We start from the raw sequence: 15,797 nt of genomic DNA on the forward strand, positions 1-15,797 counted from the left end.
TTCATTTAAAAACTGCATTTTGTGTTTACTTGTGTTATCTTTGACTAATGTTTAAATTTGTTTGATGACCTGAAACATTTAAGTGTGGAAAACATGCAAAAAAGTAAGAAATCAGGAAGGGGGCAAACACTTTTTCACACCACTGTATGTTGTCGTCGGCACGTGGTTACGTTTTGCCAATGCATGCACATGGTTGGGTTTAGGTAACAAAGCACATGGTTTGTTTTCAGAAAAAAGAACAGGGTTTGGCTTTATTATCTTTCGGGACATGAACACTGCTCTCAGGGTTGAAAAGTTGTTGGTTGTTGGACCCATCCACCACCTCTACAGCCTGCACTACTGCAACTTTCGCTACCTTAACTTTCATTCTTGTCCTGCCGCGTTTCCCCCGATGCCACTGGCTGCCGTTAGACTATGACGGCGACTGGCTGCATACCATGCCGATGTTAAAGGATGGCTTTTTTCGTCAGTGTCTGACACAGGAAGTCACTGACCAAGCGCCTGATTTTGACAACTTTGGAGTGAGACTGGGTTAAACTGGCACCAAAGAGATTTTTCCACTTTAGGTGTTACCAAATTCTGGCCTGGCCCATGGACTAAAAATGAATTTTAAGATTCAGCAATTTTTAGCCTCATGTTACCCTTACATGAAAAGTACGCAATCAGTTCCACACAGTTAGGTATAGAGATTTTAAATTTGGGGCAAACAATGAATCAAAAAGGAGAACACCTGCACACTAATGTCCTGTTGTACTGTGTATTGGTAGATACCCTGGGTCGAGGTACCAGGAGAGAAAAAAGTTGTATTGCTGCATCCTGGTATTAGACGAGCACAAGTCGTGGTACATGTGTTAGAGCAGAGGTGTCCTTGTTTAGTTAACTTCATGCTTGCAACATAATGTTTTAAAAGAGAGACACAGAAAGAGTTTGCATGGGGAGGGGGTGCGATCAGATCTACATGAGGAAGACTAGAAGAATCAAATTACTCAGACGCATCTCAACATGCTGTAATGTGGAGGAGCAGACTCTGTACCCTGGAAACAACTTGCTGACACTGCCGTGCCTAATCCTTCGTCGTGGGCAGGAGAAACGTGTACTTTGCCATTCATCAGTAGCATAATAAGCCAGCACATGGCACTTTGCTATTTTGCATAAATAGTACACCCCAGTTTATGATTATAAAGGGGCCCTGGGGCTAACTAGCCTCTTTATTCAATTAATGAATAGTTAATGTATTTAAATTAGTCCTGCCTGGTCAATTTGAATCAGTGTGTTGTGCAGACATGAAGAAATACAAATGTGTTTTTTTCCAGTGAGATTTATCTCCTGAAATTTATTTAACATGTATAAATCAACATAAACTTTATATAGTGTGGTCTATATTAGAATAAATTTCGTCATGATATTAAACATCAAGCTTGATCTACGAGAAGAAATATTTTTTTATTAATATTAGAGATGTTTTAAACTTCTGCAACTCACTTGAATTAAAAATATACACCATCTTATAGGTTTAATCCCAGTTAATAGTGGATGCTTGTGAGGCAGAGCCTATGTGTTGAAGGTTATTGAGAAGTTAGGATTAATATCAAACAATAGTAGCATGGCTGAACAACTGCAGGCATTAACATGTTGGAGAGGGAAAGTAGATGGGAAAGAGTGGCTTTCAACATGAATATTTCACAGAGGAATAGAAAGGGGAGGAGGGGGCTGCAGCAGCTACAGGGGTGTTCAGTTAACCATGAGATTACACACCCTGCAGAAGGCATTTGGTTAATGTAATTAAGAAAACCCTATGGTGGGAGACACAGAGCATTAGTGTCCGGGATATACGGTTCTGTTGTGGTCTTTTCCTGCCCCACGCTCACAGCCACACACTGATTCACTTTTTTTTTTTGGACTTTTTTTGTGCAGGGACAGCTTTGTAGTTTGTTTATGCGTGAAAAATTCATCTGAACATGTGAATATTTAAGTGCTTATGAATAACTGAGATCTTACACCAATTTATGGAAGTGAATTTGACTGTTACCAAAAAATTCAAGACCTTTTTTTCCAACTTATTGTTGGTAGAGCACAAAGTGTCTGAGAAGAAATGCATCTCATGTGAGGATAAACGTAGGATACTCCAGCAATGTTTCATGTAATATTAGTAGAAAAATAACCAGACCTTTAATATTTTTGGGCAAATGCACCGTTGTGGGTGTAGATAAAGCCCAAATCGCATAGATGTTGCTAAGGCCATTCCTCAGCTTCTTCCTTTCAAAGTGTAGTTTGTTGCTCGGGCATCTGACCAATTGAGGTCAACTTAAAGGGAAAATTTGCCACCTTTTATGTGGATGTCCAGTCAGCATTGATGGTAAATGTAGTCGAGTGAAGTAGTAAATTCGTCAGTGCGTGCTAAATTGACTCAGAAAGCGGAGTTCGTAGCTGATAAATCTGTTTTTCCTGCATCCAGTGCTGTCATTTGACATGACTTTGATGTAGTTGGATGCAGGAAGAAATACAGGCTGGTTTTCACCTCCAGGCAGCCAGGGGGCATGCTCTGAATGCTGCTCCTCTTTGCTTGAATTGCAAACTAGCTAAGTTTCCAACAGCGAAAATGGCACCCCAAAATGAGTGCATATGAGGATACTATGGACAAGTATACGTTTTAGTGTTTTGGCTGACATATATTCAGCTGTATTTATTTGAGCCAGAGTATACAACCGAAGTAATGAGAGAATATGACCAGCAGGGACGGCTCACTTGGTCAAAGGTGTTCTGAGACCTTCGTCAGGATCCTGAAGATAAACTGGACAAGACAACCAAAACCAGCAGGACCAAGTGGACAGATGACCATTGGGTGAGGATATTTGTCACCTAATGCTTTGTTTTGGCCGAGAAAGTTATAGCTGTAGGCTAATAATGGCTATGAGCGTCCACAAACAGGAGTACTTCTCAGTCAGTATAGCATGCACTGAAGAATTTATTACTACAAGGGACTACATTTACCTTCAACACTGATAGGACATCCACGTAATAGGTGGCAAATTTTCCCTTTGAGAGTGTATTTGCCCTGTGCAGTCAGTCAGCTGCAACTCATTGCAAAAAAGGCAAAGTGGGTTCATCTTCCTGTTTCGCTTCTAGCTGCCCCATTGCAGCTTTAAACCAGAGAGCAGAGAGGAAGACGATTCACACTTATAACATGGCTTTAATGTTTAATGAAAGCCTCATATATGATTGATCTGTGACACAGAAACTGAGCACGATGCCAAAAATGAGGGTAATGTTAAAAAGGTATTGTATGTTCTGAAATGTACTCATACCCAGAAGGTCCCATTTGCAGTATAATATTTGAATTGAAGCAGATCAATTAGTCGATCAACAGAATATTTATCGGCCACTATTATGTTAATAAATGTATGATTTTAGTCATTTTTCAAGCAAGAGAACCAATATTTCTTGGTTCCAGCTTCTTCAATGTGAGGATTGTATGCTTCTCTTAATCATATATGACAGTAAACTGAATGTCTTTGGATTTTGGCTATGGAAAATCATACAGCATTTTTACGTTTTTCTGGCATTTTATAGAGGAAACAGTAAATCAATCAACAAATTGATGGATTAATCAATGTGGAAAGTAATTGTTAAGTTGCAGCCCTGGATTAAAGAGAAAAATTCTGAATAAAATGTGCCTAAAATGTATCTTGGATGTGTCAATAAAAGTGCGCGGTAACATTTCCTTCAAGTTGTTGAATGAAAGATGTAAACAGTAGAGTCAAAAAAGCAGATTAGACTGAAACAATTACTAGCCGACCAACAAACAGTGAAGCTCATTGTAACTGCGTGCGGATTTATCCAGGGTCATACTCATAAGTGAGAGAATTTGGCACATTTGCTGCTGTTGTGAATTTTATAAACTGCAATGTCATTATTTCTTAATTCACTTTCACCCCAATTTCACCAAAGTTCCGCCATTATTTTAACAAACTGTTTGGGGTTGCAGTGTGTTCGTGGGATTTCCCACAGCTGTTCCTATTGAATATTAGTTTTGTGTCACCTTCTCTACAACAGTTTTCCCGTCAGGTTTTTTTGTTTGGTGCAGGAGTTGAAGAACATTGATATGACTGAACAATAACAGGGAATATAGAGTCTCTCATCACACAATTACTCTCCACAGTTTCCCTCTCCCTTGTGAATTTTCATAGTTATAATAACTCACCGCCCCTACTATTCTGGATAGATTAATAAACTTCTCATTGCTGCCACATAGGAGAAAAGAAACCTTTGCTCTGTTTAATGACAACTGTAAAGTGGAGGCAATCATGGGATGCCTCCCATGACATTTCCCCGTTCCTGTCCGCTCCACTTATCTTAGACAAATGGCCGTGCCAGGCCACTATCGAGATGAAGCGTTTTCCCCGAGTCATTACGTCTGTCACCGGGGCCATTTCCATATTGAAAAATCTGAAACAATAAACGACGCCTGAGCCTTTAATAACTGTGAAGGAATCATATTTGGAAAATTGCATTGAAGCAATAACCTTTTCTCCCTGTAATTAGATGACAGAGAGGTCCTGGTTTTAATTAAGTCAGCAATTTATAGTCGCACAGCCATACCTCAGCGTGCTGATTAGTATAGGAGGGATCACAGAACAGCGTTGCCTCAATTTGAACAGATTTGATCTAGTAATTACTGTGTTATATGGCAAAGGCCGCAGCAAGTCTCAGGCTCAAGACTCTGGTGATGCAGTGCTCTGTGAAGCATGGCCCTTCCCATCGTTACTCGAGCTGCAAATATGTGGCGAGCAAGTGTCTGTCTGAATAGGTCTTCAAAGGGGGTCATCAACAGAGGACATAATGTTTGAGGAGGCATATTAAGGTGGAATTGTGAATGTGAGGCCCTGAGTGTGTGTGTGTGTGTGTGTGTGTGTGTGTGTGCGTGTGTGTGTGTTAGAGGGGGGATTTGTTTGGGCGCAGCATCATTTATGCCGCATCTTAATTGATCCCATTGGTCACTGTTAAACGTTAACATTTGCACGAGGGGGCAGAACAGTTAAGGATGCTGTTTTAGTGCTGTGTTAATAAACATGGCAATTTACTGTCAATTTATGTCCTGACAGGTCGTAATGAAGACCATGAAAAGAAGATTAGCTGGAGCTGTTACAGCAGACCGTCTGGGGACCGTCATCATGAGACTGTGGGGACCAGCGCTTGTTGTGTGAGCTGGCACCCCTCTGGCTTTCTGTAGCCGTCCACATGATTGACATTAATGGTCCGGTTTTGGGAAAGAATGGTAAATTCGTGTTCCCTCTTTTGAGAATATGACATTTATCACATTATACAGACATGCATCTATAGGCGATCAGAACAATAGCACATGGCAGCCCCCTTGACACATCATTAGTGACATCAAACAGATGCTTGTGATCTGTGCCGCTAATTTCATTAGCTTCTCCAGCTAACCACAACTGTGTTACAGTGTGGTAAAGGCCTGTGTTGCATGTCAGGAAAAGTGCAAGAACTTAAGAGAGATTTTTGGATTCCTTGTTTGATATTTGGTACTTATTTGCATTTCTTTTCTAATATATGTGTTAATTTTGTGGCCTACAGCATCAGGAATTGGCTAAACAGTCATCCTTAATGTGGGAATAAGGCATACCAAATCATGTCCGTCAACAAATTTGACTTTACTGTGACAGTAAAACTGAACAGGAAGCGCACAAACCAGGTAGAGATCAGAAGAACCGTGCATGTAGGCTCCTCTTGATGACCTCTCCCAATCTAAGCAATGCAAATCCCAGAGGCCTAATGGGAGAATGGGGTTAATTAATCCCAGAGGACATCTCATATTGAGTAGAGGGGCTCCTCAGCGCCCTAGATCTCCCCCGTCATAAAGGTCATACTTCACAATAAGACAATGCATGTGTTGCCCCTCTTGACTGCTTCTCAGCCTCTCCCCCAAAACATCTACTTCCATCGCCTTCCTTCAATCAGCGTAACTATATGGCCCGAGAACAAACCCTGGAACACACTGGGACATTAAGTGCTAATACTAAATGCCGTCCCCGGGCTTTGAATCATCCATAGATCTGTGACAAAGTGGCCTCAGAGGCGCTGGAGTCTGGTGCTAAATGTCCGCCACTGGCTAAACATCATTTGAGTGCTGACGTTAGATGCTAAAGACTGTCTCTAGGCCTTGGCTGCGTGACTGCGGCCTGTGATTTATGGGTCATCATTTGGGTGACATTTTCCTCTGGTCCAACACTCGAGTCAGTTGGCGTTACGATACTTTCTTTACACCTTCTCTGCACTGTGGCATGTTTGAGGGAAACTGTGCTCAAGTGTGCGCACGTTCCACAGACGCCGTTTCCAGCCTTTGTGCTGTCGCTGCAGGGTTGTTCTGTGACAGAGGACATGTAGCCACAAAGACCTTAATACTGTGTGATGTAAGGAGGTTTGCCTGCACAGTCTAATGACCCTAATTCTTCTCAGAGCACTGCATCAAGAGATCAATGTCGGATCAATGTAAAAAAAAATTGTGCTATAATTAAAACACTGAAATCAAGAGACTAAATATCAGCTCTCTATCTGTACTACATCTTCGTCCTCACTGTAGGTGATCGACACCACCAGCAAACTCTTTCTCTGTATCGTCTGAGTTGATTCCCCACTCCTCCATCCAGCAGATAGGATGGTGGTGGAGCAGTTTTGGCTGCAGAAAGAGTGTCTCCCCTGGGCTGCAGCGCAGCTCCTGTCCCCTTCTCTCCCTGCAGCTGGAGCTACCAGAGCCAGATGCTACGTAGCTCCACCACCCTCTGTCCCCCCTTTCTCTCTTCCAGGAGGATGGTGCCCAGAGAGGAGGATGACAAACGCCTCTGCCTCCTCTTACTGACGGATTTGGACGACCTGACTCCAGCCCCGCACTGTTCCAACCGCCAGCACAAGATGTTGACTTAATGGAAGGGGGTTGGCTGTGGATTGGCCCATATGCGTTTGTATTGGGAAAATATGGCAGGGCGGTGTGTCTGTGTATCTGTGTATTCAATGGGATTGTGTGTGTGTTTGCGCGTGTGTGTGTGCTTCTTCACCTAGCCCAGACTGCCTACATCCATCATGCCATGGCGCTCTGGCAGAGAGTGGGACTCAGACAGCTTCACTAACACACGGTCAGTTAAATTGCCTGTTAAATTGTCCTGGTCCGCAGCTATCTTAGGTGTAGATAAAAACACTGCACTTAAAGCCTGCACTTAAAGGCAGAAATTGTCAAGTAAATGCCAACCTCCCTCCATGCATAGAGAGAGAAGAGAGGGAGAGAGAGAGAGAGAGACAGAGATCCTCTAAGGGAAACACATTTCCGTTACAAGACAAAATACTGCAGCACACATACACAGTGTGTCTATTGTAGATGCCACAACTGTTAAGAGTCATTTATTAAGCTAAAATATTTTATCAAATAATGTAGTTTACATTCTGATATTTTGACCTATGGAATATTAAAGTATATATTCCAAAGTCAAACTTTTTAATCACTTTGGAAGATTCACACATTTATCCAAGAAGCCAATATATTGTCCGTATGAGCTCCAGACTCACCTGATCAATAGGCAAAATTATGCATGAGCAGCAACACCGCAATACCTCTTCATCAACCTTCGCTGTGCTCCCTTAATGATTAAAACGACGGTCTCAATCCAATACGTTTGACATTTCTCTCCATGCAACCAGATGGAAAATTAAGCCTCATTCTTTTAACATTACTGGGATATTATGGATAATTGCCTGAATCCTACTTGTGTACCTGGAGCAGAGAGCTTGAGAGAACTGCTCTCCTGTAACCAGTGAGGCAGTGGGAAAGAAAAGTGTGGGTTAGTTCAAGCCTCTGGTCAGTGATTGTCAGAAAGAAAAGTGACACAATTAAAAGGGAAAATTAGTTATTTTCAAACAGAGATGTTGATTTTTATATCAATTTTGAATATAGACGTGAATTTAGATTTATAAGATTGGAAAAATCTATTCAGAAAAAACTTTGTTATACTCTCTGCTACATCACTAACTAAAATGTAGTGTAATGAAAAGATATGATGTTAAAAATAATGAGAATAAAATAAAAAAAATCACACTTAATGATTTGAAATGTGTTATAGGTTTTCCTTTGGCTCTGAATTTGGCCCAAAATTCAAAATGGCAACCTCTGTGTGCATTCAAATAAATTTTTAATCACTATATTAATAATTTACACTAGTCATATATTAATGCTTTCTAAAACTACTTTTATTATTTCATGGATCACAAGCATTACCTGTGAATCATGTACACAGCCAGTGGGTGATAACCTGACACTAAAATCTAAATAGTTACAGTCTGTTGACTCACATGACTCTGTTTTTTTTCTATTATGCCCAAAAATAATCATAATAGACCCATAAATATGTAAAGCAAACATAAACATATCTATAACATTTGTTTAATCAGATAGTGTGTCAGCTGTTATACCATATTTAATGCCACATACTGTGACATTTATAGCAGTATTAGGACCTTGATAAGTAGATGGATGGAGGTAGTCTGCCAACATAAACACAGTGATATGAGAGGTCGTCTCTATTGACACACCAGGGAACTACATACATACATTAACTGCATCAATGAACAATGTGTGACACTGACAGTAAAGACATCAATATGTGTCAGCAGCCCATGGAAAGCCATGGAAATATTTTAATTTAACAGCTACAGTGTGTAACACACAGAAATCCTGATGTATCTCATCAAATTAGTTGTCATAGTACTTATAAAGTTACATTTGTTCTCACTCATTGTGATGATTTATGATGGAGAACCAAATTATAAATGCCATTATTATTATAAGATTTTATTAAAACAAGGAAACTATATGACTTTAGAAGATGTCAGTATTAAGATTGGCAATAAATATCACCAGAATCTGTGCTCCCACCTGAGCCTCAACACACATAAACATAACTTACATATTATCCAAACATTTCTCATTTCATTCTATGATGTCATTAATGCCACAACTCTGAGAATGGACTCAAACAGTGAAAGCAATCATTCATCAAACCACCTCACCTGAACACAAACACTGCCTGGTCACCTTTTGTTCAGCAGAGCGCAAATTAACCCAGCAGCATGTTCCGATATTTAACTCCACAACATCATCACTCAGAGTGCGTGCGGGTCTCTGGTTGGGCGCTAGGGGGCAGAAAAGCTCCACTAGAGGCGATGATGGAGAACACAGTGACTGAGAAGTGCTGCAGCACACAGGCCAAGTTTTCTCCTGTATGTTATCATGTGAAGATGGTTTTTGTAAGATTTTGGTTTGCAGTTAGAGCTTCAGACATACATCAAACTATTTTTTATCGTTCATAATTACCTGTTCATTGTAAGCATGGCCTGCTCATTAAGTTTGCAAAGATCACTAGATCACTTGTGTGTGTGATTTAAGTGATTTCTTAAATATAAGTGCACTTAGCTACACAGCAGTGCAATGTAGAAAGAGGCACACCACTTATAACTATAAATTCGGTTTCTGTATGTCAAAGTTATATCACAGCTGTTACAGTGTATGTTTCTACATAGGAATACAGGGGCTGATTTTCTAGCTGTTCTTCTTGCATGCATGTTTGTAGGAGGAAGGTAGAGTGATGATGGAGTTTTCCCACTGGAGTGTTGCTACTTTGAGTCCACCTGATAATATTCTCCCTCCCTCCGTCATCGTTTGTAAGACTTGTCCAAAGTCTGAATCCTGACTCGTTTTCAGGCCTGCTATTTGTTTAAGGGGAGATATGGCGAGGTCGAGATGCCAAAGTGCAACCTTCTTGTAGGCCCTCTCCATTGGTGGCTAAGCATGCAGGGAGCTGTCTGTGCGGGGGATTTTGGCTAAACGTCCGCCCATCTGCTGGCCCATCTGAAGAGGGGCAAATCTTAAAACTTCCACAGTGCAACTTATGGAGGACGTCTCTTAAGTGTGTGAGAACGCGTGCGTGCGTAGCAGAGAGAGGGGGATAAGTGTTGGGGAATGATTGAAGCGGATGTGATGAATATTCATAACCACACATGACACAGTTTTATTGTATTTCTTTGTATACCGAGGTCTGCGTGATTGATTCCAGGTGCACGTTTACGCACAATGTATGCAAAATAATCTCTTTTTTTTTGCAGGTTTGGATTAGTAATTAAAATAATTTGCTGCCCTGTTATTACTGCGGTACCTGTACTGAAACCTGTCTTTTACTCCGGATCATTCATGTTTGATTAGTTTGTTACATCAGCGTAACTTTTGCTCAGGAGACTCTCAGTTGGAATTAATTTCCAAATCGTCTGGACAGCTTGAGAATCATTACCTCAGATAAATATATTACTGGGAACAAAAATGGAAGAATATTTTAATTTAAAATCCAAACGCGACTTCTTTGAGTGGAATAATAGTTAATGTGTGGCACCAACTTTTACGCGCACGTTCAACCGCACTCCTAATGATGATAATGTCGAGCCCCCGTCCTGTTTGGACCCCCAGATGACGGGCTATAGTGCGCAGGCATCACGCTAATGCATTGTGACCGGGGGCTCTCTCCTGCGACAAAACCCCAGAGCTGTCCTCAAATCAATACATGTCAACGAAATATGAAAACAAACACCCAGACTCTCGGTTAATGGGAATGTGCCTCTGATCCCGAACGAGGGGTTAAATACTGTATTGTATAGCGGAAAGTGTAAACTAACCTGGCTGTACCTGCCTTGTTCATGGCACCTTTACCTTTTATAATCTGACATAAATATATGTTTGATACGTAAACCTGAGACAGAAAATATATGTTTTGCGAATCATTTATTCCTGTTTATATTACATGATGATGAGCAACCGCCAAACCATGATTATTTATGAATACATACATCTATGCATGGACGACTGTGCGCGTCTTGGTTTGTGAGCTTCCCTTTTCTGCACCAACGCAGGAGGAGGGTTGCATCTGTTAGGGTCCAATGTTAGTCTTAATTACTGGCCTTCATGTTCTCCATGGCCCTCAACCGTCTTTAATTAAAACCTTGATTAGGGGGGAGGAGGTCTCGGGCAAGACTATTACCAGATGGGTTTCCAGCAATAATAATAAAGACTTTATCCGCTGCCGCTGCTGCTGCCTGTGTGCCATAAAGCGCAGAGCTCGCTGCCCGTCCATATCAAAGCACAGCGAGCAGAAAGAGGCTGTTAATTACGCCGGTAATTACTTGTCTAATTACGGTTCGTTTGTGATTAGATTTAGAAACGTTTCGTGGTCTATACAGAGGCTTTCTGTCGCCAGTGCGCAGGCTTAACACTGTATAGGCTGAAATGTAGTGTGTATCCACAGCGGGGTGCTGCTGAATAACCGGCCTATAAGGGATGGAGTGAATAAGATCAATAGTGAAGCACTGACCCGAAAGTTATCTTTATTTCTCCCACAGAAGTCCTCAATAATCTATATGTTCAAGGTACAACAAAGTGCCTCCCAGAGTAAGTCACAAACATATTCGCTTTCCTCTCTCGCCTTTTGTCTGCATTATGTTTTGCACATTTCCCCCCCTCTAACCCTTCCCTTCAGAGTTTAGCAGCCTTTAGTGAGCTGTCTTAAAAGCAGTGAAGAGGTCAGCTTGTGTGTCACATTTTAACGACGAGCTTTTTCAGGACCTTTGAGAGTCTCTGGGTCCCCGTCTAGCTCACATTTTCAGTGTTAAAAGAACATTTGCGGGGGGAAACACACAAAAAGCCAAATCAATAATGCATCCTGACATATTCCGCAGAATTGCATATTAGCGATTTAAGATTCGCCACATTATGAATATATCTTGCCAATGGTCTGAAAGTCATTATGAGTGCGCACAGGCGCGCCGCCGCTTTTATATTCAAGACAGAGAAACTTGCAAATAACAATCAGTTCAATTATCCTCAAAATATTTACTCCAGGATAGGATTTGTCATCCAGACACAGAGAAGGAGGGAGGCGACAAGAAGTGATTTCTTGCTGCACTATGTGCGTCCATTTTCCAGACGGTTTGTCGTCGTTATTGCCTGATTTAGTGTGTGTTGTTTTACATAGCCCAGTTATCTGTGTGAGTTCACGTACAGCGTTGTGCCGCTGCATCCATTTATACATATCACACAGATCTGCGTTGAGTTTGTCACATTTGGTGTTTTATGTTCTGTCTCCTCTCTTGCTTGGAGCTATAGGCTTGTTTGCAGAAGGCCCTATGCGCAGCCCAGGCATCACATGCGCGTTTATGCGGACATTTTAACATTTGTTGCAGTTTTACGCACAAAAATAGGTCTCATCCATTGTGTGGCTGGGTGCTACTGTATGTGGCCATGTGTGTAGCGGTGCCGACAGTATAATTACCTCTCCTCCTCGGATTCTCTCTAGCTGCTGCTGCTCCTCCTGCAGCAGGTGCTCCGGCCTCTCCGACCCTGCACAGAAAAGTGCCAGAGGCCAGGTGATGGCATTAGTGAAATTATATCTATTTTTACGCGCACATCCCGCCCCCTCCATCAGGAGAGAAAGGAGCGAGGGGCCGAGTGAGATCTTTACAAATGCCATCCCATCACCTGTCACTCACCGGGCTTGTTGAATCGTGGGGAGGTGAGCCTCTATGCAAAATAATTAGTGTTTACCATCACAGTGGACGAAAGATCCGGACTACCTTCCCCCTTTTGACACACATATATTATTTTAATTAATATAACTGCAAACGAGGCTGTGGGGAAACAACTCTTACTGCCATGGTTGGATACAGTATGATAAGTCCATGCGTTGACCTAAAGTTGCTTTGTGTCAGTCAAATTTCTGTCATAATTTTGTCCTCACTTTCCCCAGCTCATTTGAACGCAACATTTGCTTATTTATTCATCCTCGGAAAAAAATGCTGATCCCAGATACACTGAGTCAGCTGACTGATTAGACAGAAAGCATCATATAAACCTGAGAGTAAGAGCAGATTATCACGGGTCTTTATAAGATAGAATAATAAAAGATTATCAAATAAATTAATAGATATTACCAAACAAACATAAACTGAAGTCTCCAATACAGCCCGCAGCTCTGTTTAGTTAGAGCCCAGCATCAGCCCTGCCCTGGGGATTATGTATCATGACCATAACTACCATACCGTGTGTTGGCTATATCGCACACCATGAATTACACAGGAGAATGCACAACCTCAGCGCTCAACGTTATCCACAAAAATCAGTCAGATCACAGCCCTGACACAAGTGATGAGGGAAACCCTGTCGGTGCAGAGCGTTGCAGAGGTCCTGACACAGTTACATTTAATCTAAACATTTACACGTGGAAAAAATCATCAAAATGTTGTTACAGTTCCAGTCTTGGTTGGATTTGAACGCCAGAGCTTGACGTAATTTAGTGAGTGAATAAACTCAGCTAAGGAGCCCAAAATCCTACACTCATGTTGGAGCAAAGATATCGTTTAAGCAGTCGACTGGTTTAATATTTCTTCTTTTGGGTCCTAAAATGAAAATATACTCGAGAAAGGACTCATTACATAACACACATAACAAGTAAGCATCAAGAAGCATCTGCTCATTCTGATATATAGCACATCTTTGATTTGTTTTTGGCCAATTAACAGGTGATTTTGACACGTTAAAATATCCTCCAGTTGTTGCAAGGATGTGCTCTGGTAAGACCTTTTCACAAACTGTGACCACATGTTGGAAAGTCAATTTAGTTTTAATTATTTGCCAGTAAACTTCAGTCTAATTGCTCGTTGAAAGTACCAACACAAAGTCCAAGGTCGAGACGGTCTGTTAAGTACAAATCATAGGTGTTATATAGATACAATCCTCTTCGGTGGTGCTGAATCCAGGCCAACACCCTTTAGCTGATGCGTAATTTACCTCGCCGTGCGTAATTAACTGCGTCGCCGCCAGACCCCGGTATGTGTAACACTTTATTTTGAACGGTGCAATACGTTTCCATTAAACGTTATTAAAGCGCAGGGAGTGACGAGCTCTCATTTGTCTTGTCAGGACATCTGACAACCTCGTTAGCTCCCATTTTCCCCTGTCAGCTCACAGCGCGACACGGACACTGACTTCAGCCACTCCTGGCAAGCGAGTGATAAATGCGCCTACTCAGCCCTGCGCAAAACAGCAGCATTATTGTTGCCAGCACGAAGCATCAGAATCAATCACAGGCAAGTCTGCGTGGCAGGTGTCACTCTTACGTTTTTTTTCCTTTTTAGATCCAGCCCACTGTCAATCTTTAATCTAATTTAAAGGGTCATAGATTTGGGGCATAATATCCCCTCGTTTGGACTTTCTCTCTCTCTCCAGACTCGGAGGACTGACCACGTGCACCACCGCCGACACAGCCCGCATTTAGCGCTGCACACAGGCCTCACTGGCAGATTAGAGGTGTCGCAAATGGAATTGTTATGAATATTTGTGAGCAAATGGAGGATCTTGTTATTTTGAAAAAAGAAAAAAAAAGAGAGGGGGGAGAAGAACACTTAATGGCATGGGATCTTTCCGCTCGCTGCACTTTCAGATGCAATTGTAGATCGAAGTCAGACTTGTCACGTTGAGCCAAAGTGAATTCCTAACATCCAGGACGTGCCTGTCTACTCCGGACAAATTGCATCCAATCACCCCGGGGGAATTCGGCTAATGTCTCGATCCAGGGCCGGGGAGCATGGAGAGAAAACAAATCAAACTCTGCACACAGAGCGTGTAGGGCTTATTAAAACATTTCACACAGGGGGAGAGAGAGGGAGAGAGAGAGACGAGGAGTATGTGCATGTGTATGTGTATGTGTGAGTGTGTGCGCGTGCGTGTGCAATGTGGGGTGTGTGTATGTGGGGGTAATTAGGCTACATTATCTTTGGAGACTGTATCTTAAATTGAAAATATCAGATGACCAATCTAAACATCTCTGCACACGACATGCCTGCTGTTTGAGTGGCAGCAGGAGCAGGCCTGACAATTTTGCCCACTCCACGCCACATCAGGCTCCACTCTGACTAACTTTGTCCTCTCTTTACATTTCTTTAAACTATTATAGGTCTGTTAAGTTCCTCTTGACGCGAAAAGACAAAGTAAAATGCAGATTACAGCCCATCACCTCATGCATACAACAAAGTTTCACCCAAACGCAGGGCCCTATTTCACAGGCTGTTTTAAACTTGAGGCTCAGATCAAACTTACCTCCTCGTCTCCATTGCAATTAATCCTAATTTAGATGGATGAAATGCCCCCTTTGAACAGCAGCATCCACTCCGCGTGCACCCTCTGCTTTCTGGTAACGTGCTCGGTCCCCTGGACATTTTTCTCTGTCTGCTACAGCGGCAGTAAACAATAAGCTCATGAGGCGTAGGCTATGGCAGCATAATGTTCTGCATGGTTAGAGAGGGGAGGTCGATCATTACACAATTTGTTTCAAATTTGATCAGTCAGAGCGAGCGAGGGATTGGCATATCCCTGGAAAGCGCGCGCAGGGGTGCTCCCACAGGTTTAGGATTATTTCCCATAAGTTTTATACATGTTGTCCACGCAGGCCTGTTTACATCCACGTCAACATGTAACTCAGATTAATGTCGCATATTTAACTTTTACTGTAATGTTTGCTAAACATGCATCAGCAGTGGAGACTGAGATAACATGCAGGCTGATGTTTGTCATCACGAGTATTTGAGTTGCAAAATAGTTTCCATATATTCATAAGAAAAATCAGAAACAACTGTCAGTGTGGTTTAGTGTGAGTGTGTTAGAGAGTGTGTGTGTGAGGGAGAGGGGGGAGAGGGGGAGA

At 42.0% G+C, this 15,797-nt stretch overlaps 1 protein-coding gene across 1 annotated transcript in view; it reads right to left on the reverse strand.

Annotated features, from left to right (window-relative positions):
- The window catches only part of rcn1 (reticulocalbin 1, EF-hand calcium binding domain), a 29,481-nt gene extending 14,152 nt beyond the window's left edge, over positions 1–15,329 (reverse strand). The window contains exon 1 of the mRNA XM_050060303.1: positions 15,197–15,329. Within this exon, the coding sequence (XP_049916260.1) occupies positions 15,197–15,315 (119 nt within the window). The 5' untranslated portion in view covers positions 15,316–15,329. The remainder of the gene's footprint in view (positions 1–15,196) is intronic.
- Between the last annotated feature and the right edge of the window lie 468 nt (positions 15,330–15,797).

The sequence above is a fragment of the Epinephelus moara genome, chromosome 1, assembly GCF_006386435.1.
Source record: "Epinephelus moara isolate mb chromosome 1, YSFRI_EMoa_1.0, whole genome shotgun sequence".
In the NCBI taxonomy this organism is placed as follows: Eukaryota; Metazoa; Chordata; class Actinopteri; order Perciformes; family Serranidae; genus Epinephelus; species Epinephelus moara.